The following is a 14,464-nucleotide window of genomic DNA, read 5'->3' on the forward strand; positions in this document are numbered from 1 at the left end:
CCGCCGCTCCGCGCCCGCCGCCCGCCCTGCGCCGCCCTCACCTTGAGGAAGGCGTCGAATTTGCAGACCTCCTCGCGGAGCTGCTCCTCCCTGCGGCCCAGCTCCCGCCGCCGCTGCTCCAGGCTCGCCATCCTCCGCCGGAACGCCTGCGAGGCCGCGCGGGTGTCGGCTGGCAGCACCCCACGCGCGCGCRCGCCGCGGGGTAGGGCAGGGGCGCAGGGCTCCGCCGGAGCAGGGAGAGCCGTGATTTCGGGGCCGGGCGCCTCACCTCCCGCTGCGCCCGCAGGTCCCGCTCCACCTCGGCCACCTCGCGCCTCTTCAGCAGCAGGCGGGTGGGAGGCAGCAGCGCGGCCGTGTCCCACGCCGGCACCTTCCTGCGGGGACGGCGGAGGTTTATCCGCACCGGGTTGGGGCCAGGTGGGGAAAGGCCGGGGCGGAGGCAGCCGCCGCTGCGGGCAGCACGCCCGGCCCCGGCTCAGCTCGGCGGCTTGGCCCGTGCTCCCGTGGGCGTGAGCGGGTGCCGCTGCCGGGGCACACCGCAGCCCTCCAGTCCTTCCCCGCAAACCAGCCCCCCCCCGCCATGCAACGAGAGCCCCCAAAGTGCTGCCCAAGCAGCGCCCGCTGCCTGGCTGACCCCTCGCGGGGTGCGGGCTTGGGGCTGGTGTGCCTCCAGCGTGGCCCCCAAGCACGGGAACCCCAGAACCCACTGCTGCCCAGCACCCGCATGGTGATGCCCCCTTGGCAGGGAAAGCCTGGGGCCCCTGCACCCCCATGGTGATGCCCACTCCAGCAGGGACACCCTGGGRACCCTGCACCCGCACGGAGACACCCACCCTGGTGATGCCCCCAGCTGCCCTGAGTGACTCCAGGAGACATCAGCAAACCTGCTCCACACCCCCAGATAACACCCCCCCCCCATTAACAGCAGGGAATCACAGCAGCTGCGGAGCACAGCCCGGCGCTGCAATGGGCGCAGAGAACAGGGATCCCCCGGCCAGGCCCCCTCCGCAGAGCCTGTGCCRGCGGCGGAGCAGCTCGCCCCACGGACAGGAGCGTCCGAAGGGCTCAGCACGGCTCTGCTCCAGCAGTGGCTGCCCGTTCCCTCGGGCGGCACGGGAGGATCTTACTCACTGGAGCCGGAGCTTGTCCCGGAAAGCTGTCCGCAGATACTCCTCCAGATCGAAGGCCATGTTGGGAGGGATTTTCCCGGTGCCTCCGAGCCGACGGCCAGGCGCGGAGGAGCATGGGAAGCAGGGAGCCAAGGCGACAGGCAGCACAACACCGTTGCCAGGAGCACCCTGGCCCCAGGAAAGTTTTGGCAATCTCGCTCCAAGCATCCTTGGTTACCTCCTGGCTGGAGCCCCCTGCTCCYGTGAGGCTCCTCACATCTGGGGGCCTGGGCCCCCGGGAGCCCTGACAGGGCCGGGAGGCAGCGGAGCGTCCTGCTGGGACGCGTCCCCTGCTGTCACCAGGGTGCCGACTCTGCCCAGCCACAGCCCCGCTCGGGCTGTGGGGTGCTCCGCCTGCCTGCATCCCGCCCCCCCGGTCTCTCCCTTTGCACCCCCCCTCAAGCCATCCTTTTCCGGTTCCCTCCAAAGCCCCAGGGTCACTCTTTGGTCCCCACCAGTCCCCTGCCCCCTCGCTCCGTAACCGGACACGGCTCCCTCTTTGCACTCTGGGATGCTCCTCGGCGTTAAGTCTGCACTCCGGTCCCATCCATAGCCCTCCAACCACCTCTTCCCCTCCAGAGCCCTTCCTTCCATCCTCCAGCCCGCCCTGAGGGACTGCGTCCGTGCTGCATCCCGTCCGCAGTCCCCAGACGGCACTCTGGTCCCCCTCAGCCACCGCTGCTCAGGCTCCGCTCCCCCTCCGCTCCCCCTCCCTCTGCACAGATGCCCACGTAAGCACCCCCATCTCCTCTGTACCTGCTCAGCTCTCCTCCATTCCACTCTCGTTCTTCTCCGCTGTCCTGGTGCGGCCTCAAGGCACCTCTGCATCCCCCACGGTGGGTACACACTTTCCTTCTACTCCTCTGCACGCCTTCCGAACACCTCCCTTTACCTCCACACACCTTCAGACCCCCTTCATCCCTGCTCTGTGCTTAAATCCTTCCTTTGCTCTCCACGCACTCCGATGCTCCCCACTAGTTTGTGCTCACATCTCCCCCATTGCCCTCCGTGTGCTCTTTTCCACACAGCTCCCCACTTCTGCAACCTGTTTCCCCCACGTGCCCTGACCCCGTTCCCCTGTGCATCCTCAGACCCCTCTGCAGAGTCTCCGTTGCACCATTCCCACCCATGCGTGCTGATGCCCTCCATTTCTGGGTGCCCTCAGAGCTCCTCCCAGTCWATCTGCAAACACACTGCTCCTTTCTGTTCCCCTGCTGTCCTCTTCCATTCCTTCCATCATTCCTGCAGAGCGTTCGGACTTCGTCTGTCCCCTCTGATCCCCTCTATTACCACACTTGTTCTGACCAGCTCTACATCCCTCCTTTCGCACCCCCATTCCCTCCATTCCTCACGTGCACTCTCAGACCCCTTTCGACCCACACGTGTGCTGGGATTCTCTCTGCTCCCCTTCAGTTTGTGCTGGTTGCCTCTAGTTCCTCCCGTGCATCCCAGTCCCCCGTCCAGCATCCCCCTTCTGTGCTCTAACGCCTGCTGTTCCCTGCTGCGCACGCTCAGACCCCTTGGGAGGGCTTGGAGCAGTGCCACCCCTGTCACTGCGTGCTCAGATCCCTACAGCCCCCCTCTGTGGCTGCCCTACTCACTTTCCTTCTGCACACAGCCTGATGTCCTCTGTGCACATCCTGACCCCTTTCCCCTCCCATRCAAGTTCCCCTTCGTCTCCCTCCGTGCTTTCCATCATGGCCTGGCATCCCCATCAAAACAGCACTGCACAGTACAGAGTAATTCCTCTGACTTAGGTACAGAGCAACATTTCAGATGGACTTTGGGAAAAAATATTTATAATAAAAACCATCAGGCCTCCCCGGAGAGCCTGCATTACTCATGTCCTGCCCACACACAAGTAGTTCTTTCTGCTGTCCTGGAACCCAGCCGCTGGAGGTGACTTTCTCCATCATGCTCCCTGCAACCCTGGCATTACTCATGGTGGCTGACCAGAATCCCATACCGGTATTCAAGTCTGTGACAGGCATCAAGGTGAGCAGGCTATTGGGACCCATTTCTTGAGCTCTGCCTGCCTTGGGATGCCACCCAGTTAAAAAGGATACCTGAGAGAGGGGAACACGGAAGGAGAAAAGAAATGGAGAAACAAAGCTGGGGGAAGGATGGAGTGAAAACTGGGGAAGAAGCAAGCAGAAAAGGAAGTGGGGATGTTCTGACCAAACCAGTCCACTGCACAACCTTAACAGCCTGGGTTCAGCCACATGGTAACGTGGATGTGTTTGAAATTGGGCTTCCAGCTGGAGCTTTCTGCATTTCCACAAGAAGAGATGGAAACTATGTGACTGGTGTGTCTTCTCTCCTCATTTCCTGTGGTGAGACCTCGCCATTCTGTTCACCACTGTCACCTACATYGTCACCTGCAACAGTAGCATCATAACAAGAGCCAATGAGTCAGAGAACTGGAATTCCTCTCTCCCCTGGCAGATGTTCCTGAAAGACCTGCAGTTYATCATGACAGCAGGCTACTCCAGCCCCTAAGCTCAGCCAGCAAGCAGGCACTAGAGCTCACCTTCTCCGAGGCGGTTGAGGTAAGTAGCCTGGATGCTGTTCCCATTGACCAGTGCCATCACCTCATGCGTGGTGGAGCTGCCGATTATCTCTTCTTCCCCCTTCCCTTCATCATCATCTTCTGAGTCCACCAGCACTAAGACATCGCTTGAGTCTTGATTTCTGTAACCAGCAGAGCAAGCAGAGGCAGGTTTGAAAGTTGAGGACAGCTTGTCTCGACTCTATCCCTCCAGGCTCTGCTAATTCTAAACACCAACATGACCGATTTTGGTGGACTATTCCAATCCTGCACTAACACTGTTTGAGGAATAGCTGGTCTCGGACCCTGCTGGCAGCAACACTACCTACAACAACCTGTATTGCTTCCCATTTGTCTTCCAAAGTCCTCCAGCTATTTCCCAAATATTCATGTGCTGAACTGCAAGAGCCCCTCCCAAGTGGAGGTACTTTCCTCTCTTGTATGGATGGGGAACTGGAGGCATTTGGAAYAGAGCCATCCCATCTCACCTATGTCAAGGGGTTCTTCTGCACAGCCTTCTCCCACACTAACAGGTGCACACCAGCATCATTCCCATGCACCTAATGGCAATGCCATCCCTGCTCTAATGCCAAGTGCTTTCATCCACCCTCATTCTTCTGCTCCYGCTGTGATGCCAAGTCTCACCCACTGACCTCCTTCTGGGACTGTGAGATGCACAGTCTCTGCACAGCTCCCACGTAAGCACAGCTTTGCTCTGGGGGCTGCTCTTGCCTCAGGCCGTGTATTCCCTACCCTACACATAGGGTATGTCTGCCATGATGCAGAAAAGCGAGTTTGATTAGGACTGGGTTGGGGAAAGCCAACACTCACCTGAATGCCGTGCCTGAACAGGACACAATAAAACAGAAAAGACAATGTTAGAAACCATGAGCAGTCCCTCAGACAAAGCACCCTTAGTTTTACTGTACAATCTCTGTCTATACTGCCCGCAGTAGGACGGCCTCTGGCAGTCACAGGCGGCAGTATGGATGGAAAGGAGGTTTTCTACCCTGCTGGAAATGGAAAGAAGTCATCCAGCCCACAWCAAAATGCATTAGAGATATCACCAGGAAAGGGGAGAACAAGCTTGCCCCAGCACAGCACAGGTCTCCTAGGCAGAGGACGAGGGAAAGGAGTCTGAAGCACTCAGCTGGAAAGGGCTTTGCGTTTCCAACCCATCTGCCTCCAGGGCTCATGGGATTTTTACCAGGAGCAGGATGTGGTCCAAATCAGTGGCAGACAGCAGCAGGCCAGAAGAGACAAGAAACCCCCTGAAACTGCAGGTTTGGGATAAAACCAGGACACCCCAGCAAGGAGTAACCCCCTCCCTGGCTTGTGYTGAGGAGAGCTCCTACCTCTCAGGCACAGGAGGGGATGGTAGTACAAGACGATGCCAGAGACGATGAGAATAGCCAGCAGGGACAGTACCACCACGGCACCCACGATCCCAACTATATTCACTGGCTCTGCAGAGAGAGGAGGCATGGGAAGTCAGCTTATCAACTGGACATGGACATGCTCACTACAAGCAATAAAGCAGATGTCAATGCAGTCTAATTTCCCATCATGGCAATAGTCCCACCAGCACAACAGGCACTCATGTCTCATTGAGATGTAAGACACTACAGCAAGACCCTTCATTTCTGTGTGACATGCACTAAGTGAAAGMAAATCAATTCCTGGCTGTTGGGTCTTGAGCAACGTGGCCTGCAGAGATGCATCTCTGTCCCCACAACCTAAAAGAGGAACCAAGGATGTAACTGCACTCCTCTCCCAGACCCCTTACACTGAAGTAAGGGGAATCAGGYCTTCTTGCCTTGTGGAAGGAGGGGACTCAGTCCTACATGTGTGTGCACTGCTGCACTCTACAAGCATGGAAAATGTCAATGGGCAAAGAGGGTTCCTGGTGGCAGACAGAGCCCCATGGGAGCTCACCAGTGGCTGCTGTTAGCTGTGCCCTTGTCTCCTCCTCACTCCTTGCCACAGTGACCCCAGGCAGCCCCACTCACGCTTCACCGTCAGGCAGACGAACACCTCCCTCAGCCCCACGGGGTTCTGYGCCTTGCAGACGTAACAGCCCCCGTCGGCGTCCTGGGAGCAGTTCCGGATGGTGAGCCGGGACACGTTGCCCTCCTGGGTGATGAGGTACCTCCCTTCAGGTTTGATTTCCACCTCCGGCTGAGTGATGCCCTGCAGCCAGGTGAGCCTTGCTGGGGGAGTGCTCTCGGTCACATGGCATGTGAGGGTCACATCATCACCCACAAAGCAGGTCTTCAGGGGCTCYGACTCCAGAGAAGGGATCTCTGAATAGCACGGGGAGTGGGGGGAAGAGMGTTAAGGAGGGGATGGAGGAGCTTAATGGAGCAAGCTATCAGCCATCTGACTGATTAATAATCATTAACAGGAGGAAGTCAGGCAGGAGGCTGGGACTTGAGCACTGCAGGTTTAGCATTCAGCTGACCCACAGGACTTTTCAGTGGCCTCCAAAGAGCAGGCTGAGCTCCTTTTTCACCACTTAGAGCTTGTTTTGACACCTGGCTTTATATCCCCAAAGAAAGAAATTTGTAGAGTGGCCAGTGGCTCTGGGTGGGAAGGTGGCAGAGAAGAGAAAGGGTAGCCCAGGGATTTTCCATTCATCAGCAGAGCCCTTGTTTAGCCCTGACAACCCCTGCTCAGATTTTCAAAAGCAATTTTAGTCACCCCTCCTTGAACTCTTGAGGGAGTCACAGAGAGTATGGACAACCCTCCTGCTATAAAGGCAGCCCTGCTAAAATTTATCTCTAGCGAGTCACTAAAACTACCTGTCACTTTCTCCAGTCCTGGCCACAGGCACAAGCGTTTGCACAGGTGAGAAGCCTGGTGCAAGGAGCAGATTTGTCAGCTCCTGAAAATGTATCCAAAATATGACTTGCCTGCAACTATGTCACACTGGATCTGGGCTGCACGACTTCTGTGCCTTGTGTGGTCGCCTCTGCCCAAGCCAAACCCCGCCACACTATCTTGTTAGCATCTCCCCCTGCAGCCCACAAGCCTGGCTTGCCAGACAACCACTTTAGTGCTCTGGAGGGCAGAGAATGACTGGGCCCTGGCCTGCCCTCTCATTAATAGCCGATAAAGTGGACAAGCCGACTCACTTATCTCCACAGTGCACACGGGTTCCTCCTGCTTGACCACATGGCTCCCAACACACTTAAACACTTTGCGGTGGGAAAGGCGGGAGCTGTTCAGTGTTTCCACATGGATGTCAGCAGAGCTCGTAGAGCTGATGGCCCAGCTCGTGTTCTCTAGATCGCCCCCCTCTTCTCTCCAGTGCAGGGTGGGGTGGGGATACCCCCCAGGCCAGCTGCAAAACAGCTGCAGCATCTGTCCTGAGGAGGAGGTTCCAGCCCAGCATTTTGGGGATGACTGCGGTGGATCTGTCAGCAAGAACAGCCTGTGGTTAGAAACACAGCTCTTGGCATCTCAGGATATGATTGCTTTTGCATTCACTTCTCTTGAAAGACTGACTGGCCTCTTCGCATATCTTGCTTCCTGACCTGTGTCCCACACCCCCAGGGGAGCACAGCTCTGAACATTAGCCAACGGAGACCAAGCAGCAGGCTGTCCTGTGAGAGACACCACAGCAACCACAGCCAGGCCTGAGGGACTATTACAGAGGGGAGAAAATAAACTATTGCCACAGTTTTGTCCAAGAGACATGATAAGCATCTAAAAACACAGCAGGAGAACAGAATCTTTGTGCTGCCCTTGGCAATTCATCACAGCACAGGTCCTCATGAAGCCAACAACAGAGTGACACAGATTCACACCAGGTGAGAACAAGGCTCTGCCTTCCCCAGCCTCCCCCCATCACTGAAACAGGCATCCTGATTTGCCCATGGAACATGGAAAACCTCAGGACTCTTGCCCAGGCTAAGCAGCTTCAAGATGATGACAAGGGAAGGATTGAGAACACTCAAATCTGCAGATGACACTTCCTCACCCCTCCACAAAGAGGGTGCCAGGAGGCAGCCATAAAAGGGGACACATTGAGAGCCACTGCACTGGGACCACCTGGAAGAGGCAGGGGACAGGCAGTCATGCATCCATAATAGATAAAAATGGAATTAGGTTTAATCCCTAAGTCCCAAAGAGGTCTGCCAGAGTGGGCTTAGCATTCCCTACAAGTGACTAGGTTGGCAAAACCAGTAAGCTCCCCACATCAACCATCTCCATGAGATGGCACCCTCTTTTGGGGATAGAGGGCACCTACCACCAGTAGCTTTCAGTGCATCAAAGGCAAGTAATCAGCTTCTAAGAGGCACCAGTCCAAAGCTGGACTGCTTCCCCAGCAAGTCCAGCGTAACGTTGATGAAGGAGGCTGTTCCTAGTGTGCAAGATGCTCTATGCCTGCAGGCAGCCCTGGTGACTCCAGCATGCAGTGCCGGGCCTTCAGACAGGTGCCACTGAAGCCAGCCCAAACCTGCCCTGCCCCTTTCCTGCACCATTGTTGGTGCCCTATGGGGCCAGACTGGCTAACTCAGCCACACGCTGCAATCTGTGTCCACATCACACTGCAGCAGTGGGGACAAACTCCAACAAAGGCAGCAGGTAAGCAAAGTCACTGCTGGCTTCATGCCAGGGCCAGTCACTGAGTCACAACCAACACAGTATTTGTTATTTAAATATGAAAACAACTGAATGATGGCAGGAGGTCAGAGACCAACAGAAACCCAGAAGTGATCCCTTTAGGTAGAGCTGGGGAAGGACACACTCACATTTCATGCAGTGTTTGAGTTCTTGCCTCTCCCCCATCAGCTGTTTTCTTCATATTCTTGACTCTGCCCAAGGGTACAGTTTTGGCACTGAAACTGTAACACACACACATGCACACACATGCACGTGTTCATTTAACAGCCATAGGGATTCCGGACTCTGACCCAGGCAGAATGAATACATTGTGCCTATGTGGCTGGTTTGCCTGATTCTGCGCTGAACAAGACCCCACTAAGAGTCAGATGCTGCCAAACAGCCTCAAACAAGAACTGTCAAAGGGATGTCTGATGTTGACTTTGCAGAGTGTTTATTCAAATGACCTGAGAGATGACAGAATTTAGAGTAGAAAGCAAATTCACAGCAAAAAAACAATGTCCTAGGAATAATGAAAGCAAAGAGCAGCTTCTAACTAAGGTGTGACTGTTCCCTCTGGGCAAAGAGCCTGGGGCTCTTACCCGGCAGCTGGTCAGAGAAGAGCAATCCTAAATGGCTGCCTGCTCCAGTCCAGATGGTGTTAAAATACTGTAACCACAGCCCTGTACCTGTAATAAAACCAGCTCTTCTCCCCACCGGCCACCCTCATTCACAGCTGCCCAGCCTGAAGCAGATCACAGACCTCACCTCCTCAGTGTGCGCAGTTCAGGTAGCAAAGTCCCAGGTACTAAACTGGAGAGGGAGAGGAAGGGAACAGTGACTGCTTTACACCTCAGGTATTAGGGGAGGAGAGGTAGGAGAGGATACAAGGCACAAAGAAGCATTGTCCCTGCTCCTGGCCCACCTACTCCTACCTATGTCCTCTGCTAGGTTCCACCAGCATAGCCCATGCAATCGGCAGTATCTAAGAAAAGACTTGCTCATAAACAGCAATTCTGTATGCAAGAAATATGCTTCCCCTTCCCTAGTAATGGTCATTTGAGAAAGTCCTGCAAGAGCAATGACTAGGTTTCCTGGGGCACAAGAAAAAAATGATGCACAGAAACCAACCAGCTAGCTCACAGTCAGGCACAAGGGCAGCAAGAGAAACAAGAGGAGAATGCAGTCTCCAGTATGCAGCTGATCATGGGCTCAGGTAAACTTTGCCTGTATGTGCTTAAATGCAAAATTAACGTCCTATGACTCACTCATCCTCAACAAATATCCAGACAAAAGGATCTGACTGCAGAAGTCCCCATCTCTTCCTGGGGCTTGATTTTCCAAGAACTACACATGCATCTCATATGATCTTTCAAACCCTTCTGTTCTGGTAAGAAAGTTCTCTACATCTCCTCTGTTCCAGCAGGTATTACAAACAATCCTGAATCCCAGCGGTGATAAACAACAGCAACCTGTCAGCATGCATCATCAGAAATCACCCTGCATTGAGGAGACACTGCCTTTCCAGGCTGTCCAGCAGGAGAGTTTTATTTTTCATGCTGATTCCTGGATCCTGCCTCTTGAAGTCAGCAGCTTTAATACTGAACTCCTGGGCTTTTTCAGTACAACTCTTTTTATCTAAAGGCTAACAATAAATCTGTTCACAAATGTAAAACCAACCAAAGAAAAAAATATCCCCCAAAAACTCCAAGCCAGCAACAAGGGTCCTCTGCACGCAGGCATATTTGTATCCCTGAGGCCCCAAAAGAGCCAACAAAGGCTTATATCAAATTGTATACAGTCATATCAGGAGATCACTTGGGAGGTGTGCAATTACACACTTCCTTCATGCCATGTGCTTCCTATCTAATTCAAACACAGGATGATGGCTCAAAGCCTTAGCTGTGCCTCTGTCAAGTTGCTAGAAGGTTTCCCTTGTTTTTCTTTCTCTTTTAAATACAGTTTAAGGCAAAAAGAAAACTTCAAGGCACATTCAGCATGAGATAGACTGAAGACTGTCAACCAGTAACTCCAACATGAAACCTGCAGATCCTGGATGGCTCTTTCAAACTATGTCTGAAAGATTCACTCCATCCCAAACTAAGTTGCTCCAATGGCTAATGACAGTGTGAGTGTGAGTGTGTGTCAGCCTTTGCTGATACTTCTTCTGCTTACCTAAAGCACAACCAGAAATCTCTCTCCTCCTTGTTAAAGATACACCAGTGGCCCATATCACCTTTGTAACCTTCAGAAATCAATTTAGAAGTTCTTCATTAAGAAATGAAGTTCAGACTGCAGTATTGACACCTGGCATGTCCACAACATTTCAAAAAATGTAATCTCACCAGGAGGCACCTGTACAACATTATCTGCACTCCACCAGTGAGCAAAAACCTCAAAGATTTTGAATGACACCCACAAGCAGTCAGTAACAGTGGCATTGCTGCTCATATCTTTTGCTCATGATTATTTTGCACTGTTGCTCAAGATCTAGTGCTCCTCCCTCCTAAGCCTCAGGCTTACATATTCTCTGAAGCAGCCTGGGCTTTGATTCCTTTATTCCAGTCTTCTGTGACTCTTTCCAATCCTATCTGCAGATTCCTTGCCCCAAGAGAAGATTTTTTACCTGTTTGAACTTTCGGAGATTTAACCTGCACTGAACAGGTGTAACTTTTACAACACACGCCCTTATTCCACCAAGCACTAAAAAAGAAGGAACACCCTGAAGGCAAACAGAAAACCAAGCTAGGATCTGGCATGCTGAAGGTGTTGACAGAAAGACCAGCAAGAAAGGAAAGAGGCAGCGGAGCACAGAGTATCACTGATACAGGGAATCCAGCAGCAGCCTTTCCCTCTTCTAATCCCCACAATATAGACTGGGCTGGCATAAAGGAGAGCAGGTCACAGTCCAGGTCTCAGGGGCCAGAGTTTAATCACATCTGATTTGGCTTGCTGAAGGGGCCAAGAGGAATATCAGCCTAGGACCTGTGTTCCCTGCTAATCTGGAGGGGACTGTTCCCACAGAAGAGATGAGTCATCCTGGCAAAATAAGGATTCCTTGGCAGGAGCAGGAAGGACTCTGCCAGTGATGTGCCAAGTGTTGCACAGTAGTGCTCTCAAACCCAAGTCTGTAAAGATTCRTAAGAGAATGATTGAAATAGAAATGGAAATGCATGTAAGCACTAGAAGAAACTACAGAATAAAAGGTTAAAAATGGCCTGTGTTGAGAACAGACACATTCCCGGAATATTGCTCCCAGGATACTGCTCCTAGCAGCAAATCTGAGGAATACAGCATTTCTGTGAAGACCAAAGGCTGCACTCTGTGAGATGCAGCAAGGTCAACCGGTCGACAGAAGACCCTCCATCCWCACAMCAGGAGGATGGCGACAAGGTTGCAGCATGGTGTGTATTCCATTCCTTTTCCTATTAGTCCAACAGGAGAAGAGGCTCTAGACATCTATTTTAAGCATGTATTCCAAGTGAGGGAAAATAGGCCAAGCTGCTGCCCACTATCTAAGATTTAGGAAAGCTGAGGTCAGCTGAATTCTGAGGCACAGGGCCACCTTGCAATAGCTACAGGATATTAAAAAAAAAATCTGTCCAAAACTAGTTGTTTTATGGTTGTCACCAATCAAGGAGTGAAGAGATGTAGTGAGGATTTAACAGCTGGAGTCCTCTGTCCTGCGCATTACACACAAGTGATTCTTGCCAGGCCCCTGGGCACTGGCCTTAATGCTTGTGAGTGTGGGAGTACAGCTGACTAAAATCAACTTGCTCACGGGTTTTGTACSACCTTCCCCTTTCACAGACAATTCTTCTACCAGAACCAGACTCCCTATGAATCTGGGGACTTGTGAGAATCAGGGGGAGAAATTCACAGACACGGGACAGACTTACTGGCTACCATGAGCTGCACTCTGTGTTCATGGTCTGTTTTGTTCAGCACTTCCTTGCAAGTGTAGTTGCCTTCATCCTGCAGACGCAGTTCTGTGATGCACAGAGAGCTGTTGTCAACCAGGGAGAAACGGATGTCCTGGGGGAACATAACCTTTGAGGAGAAGAGTGGGGGAACAGACTGGGGATCCCCTTGAAACCAAACAACTTCAGTTGCTTCTTTGGAGACATTTCGGCACAAAAGGAGGATGCTTTCTCCAACCTCTCCGTAGACCACTTCCTCTGTTCCTGTGAAACAGAAGAGACAGTGTTAGGGATCTAAGCAAGCTCCAAAGCTCCCTTCTGTCAGCAAACTTCACAGTAAGAGACCTGGACATTTGAACTGGAGATTTTCAACAATACCTGTCCAACAGTCTTCATCAGAGGAAGATGCATCCCTTCCATCCTGTGATCTTATATCAGCTTTGCTCTTACATCACCTGCTGAGGTTACCATGTTCCATTATCATGCCTGAGCCATTCCTCTTCACCTAACAGCTTTCGATTCGTCCAGCTTCCCTTCCTAATTTTCCCATGCACTTCTGCTCAGGTGGCCCCAAAGTGAGCACCCTTGCCATTGACTCCAGAATCCTTTAGAGTTGCTGTTACGGGGCTTTTTGTCAAGTATTAGCACAAAGTGGTCTGGGGCGCATCTGGCAACTAAAATGATTCAGTGCAGACAGATGATCAGAAAGAAGGATGTGGCTTAAAAGGCTAAATAGAAAGAGGTAACATACAAGCTATGTGAGGCAGCCAAATCCGAGCTGTATTAGAGCACTGGTGACTCAGGTTCAGCATGCGATGAGAGTCTACTTTCATGGTCAGAGTACTGTTTGTGCTCACCCAATGTTTTGCTAAACCATGTGCTGCTCTCTCCCAAGTAGCCTCATCCCTCCACTATTCAGGGAACCAAACAGTATCTAAAAGGAAAAGACACCCCCCACACGACTCTGATATTGGTAGCCGTAAGAGGATGTTAGAACTGTTGAAATCCCCCTTTCGCCCTCTCTAGGCTCTGACCCCTAGTATCTGCTTCCCCTGCCAAGTAGTACTTGAACCCCAGCCTTATCCAAGCCAAAAGGCAGAAATCAGACCCACCACAGCTGTCAATCACTGCAGCACAGTGCTCCCTGTTTAGAGAAGTAAAAGGGTAGACGGGTGATTCGGAGGGAAAAGGAGTAACAGCCAACATGGCAAAAAAAAAATCACAAAAAAACAACAACACCCCTTGATTTCTGCTGTCAGAAGGCAGCCACAAGCTGAGAAGGGTGAGCTACCAGAGCTGCTCCTGTGCCTTCTCCGTTTGCAGGATCCGGGCTTTTGCACTGCCCGGCCACGGCGAACCCCCGGCAGCGCCGGCTGCAGCTCGTCCTGCCAGTACTCGGGAAGCGAGGAAGGGCAGCCCGAGTTAACACGCTGGGAGCCATAAACCATTACTCAGTTCCTTCTCCGGCAGTCTGGGAGATTCGGCACGGAGACCAGGGCGCCAGGCAAACCAGATAAGATTCCCGGCATCCATCCGCACGCGAGCTGCGGGTGCCTGGCTCCCGAAGGGGGTCAAGCCCGTGCCTGGCACACAGGGAGATTTTCCCTTCTGCCAGCACCCTCCAGCCTCCTTCCATCTTTGTCATCCTTGTTTTCAACCCCTATTTTTCAGGGAAGGACTGTCACGCATATTCGTACAGCACCTGGCACACCAGTGAAGGGACTCTGGATGGGCTCCCCAAGCCACACCGGAACACTGCAGCCAGCTCCGTGGCAGGCGAATGCCACCGGCACAGGGACATTTCCACACTGGCGACAACCAGCTGGGGACAAGCAGCCCCCTGCCTCGCAAAGCGCTCAGGCGCCGGAAAGCGCCCTGCCGCGACGCCCGCTCCTCGGGCGCCCCAGGCGTGCGGGGGCGCCGGCTGCTTTTAGCAAAAGGGGATTCTTTGAAAGTCGAATCTTTTCAAGAAATTGGCCGTTATTTTCCTGCTGGAGCGGGAGGAGCTGCGGCAAGGACGCCAAACGCCCCATCCCTCGCGCACGGAGGGGCCGCGGCAGGGGAGAGGTCGCCCAACGGCCACCTCAACGGTCGTTCCAACGGCCGCCCCAACGGCTCGCTCCCCCCCCCGCCCTTCCCTCCCCCGCCGCCCAGTACCTGCCGCGTCCCAGCGCGGCAGCAGCCTCCAGACGCAGAGGGCGAGGAAGAGCCGCGCCGGC

The 14,464-nt window shown here is 53.5% G+C and overlaps 2 protein-coding genes across 2 annotated transcripts in view; both read right to left on the reverse strand.

Moving 5' to 3' along the window:
- The window catches only part of CFAP73 (cilia and flagella associated protein 73), a 3,137-nt gene extending 1,600 nt beyond the window's left edge, over positions 1-1,537 (reverse strand). The window contains exons 1-3 of the mRNA XM_085326160.1: positions 1,132-1,537; positions 269-374; positions 4-146 (exon numbers count right to left, since the gene is read on the reverse strand). Coding sequence (XP_085182286.1) covers positions 4-146; positions 269-374; positions 1,132-1,337 — 455 coding nt within the window. The 5' untranslated portion in view covers positions 1,338-1,537. The remainder of the gene's footprint in view (positions 1-3; positions 147-268; positions 375-1,131) is intronic.
- A 1,414-nt stretch (positions 1,538-2,951) lies between these two features.
- VSIG10 (V-set and immunoglobulin domain containing 10) overlaps positions 2,952-14,464 on the reverse strand; it is an 11,810-nt gene continuing 297 nt past the window's right edge. Inside the window, exons 2-9 of the mRNA XM_085326114.1 lie at positions 14,403-14,463; positions 12,225-12,509; positions 6,852-7,133; positions 5,727-6,020; positions 5,073-5,183; positions 4,549-4,561; positions 3,700-3,860; positions 2,952-3,547 (exon numbers count right to left, since the gene is read on the reverse strand). Coding sequence (XP_085182240.1) covers positions 3,465-3,547; positions 3,700-3,860; positions 4,549-4,561; positions 5,073-5,183; positions 5,727-6,020; positions 6,852-7,133; positions 12,225-12,509; positions 14,403-14,463 — 1,290 coding nt within the window. The 3' untranslated portion in view covers positions 2,952-3,464. The remainder of the gene's footprint in view (positions 3,548-3,699; positions 3,861-4,548; positions 4,562-5,072; positions 5,184-5,726; positions 6,021-6,851; positions 7,134-12,224; positions 12,510-14,402; position 14,464) is intronic.

This window comes from Rhea americana, unplaced genomic scaffold (assembly GCF_003343005.1).
Source record: "Rhea americana isolate MKP2758 unplaced genomic scaffold, rheAme1 scaffold_128, whole genome shotgun sequence".
NCBI classification, from domain to species: Eukaryota; Metazoa; Chordata; class Aves; order Rheiformes; family Rheidae; genus Rhea; species Rhea americana.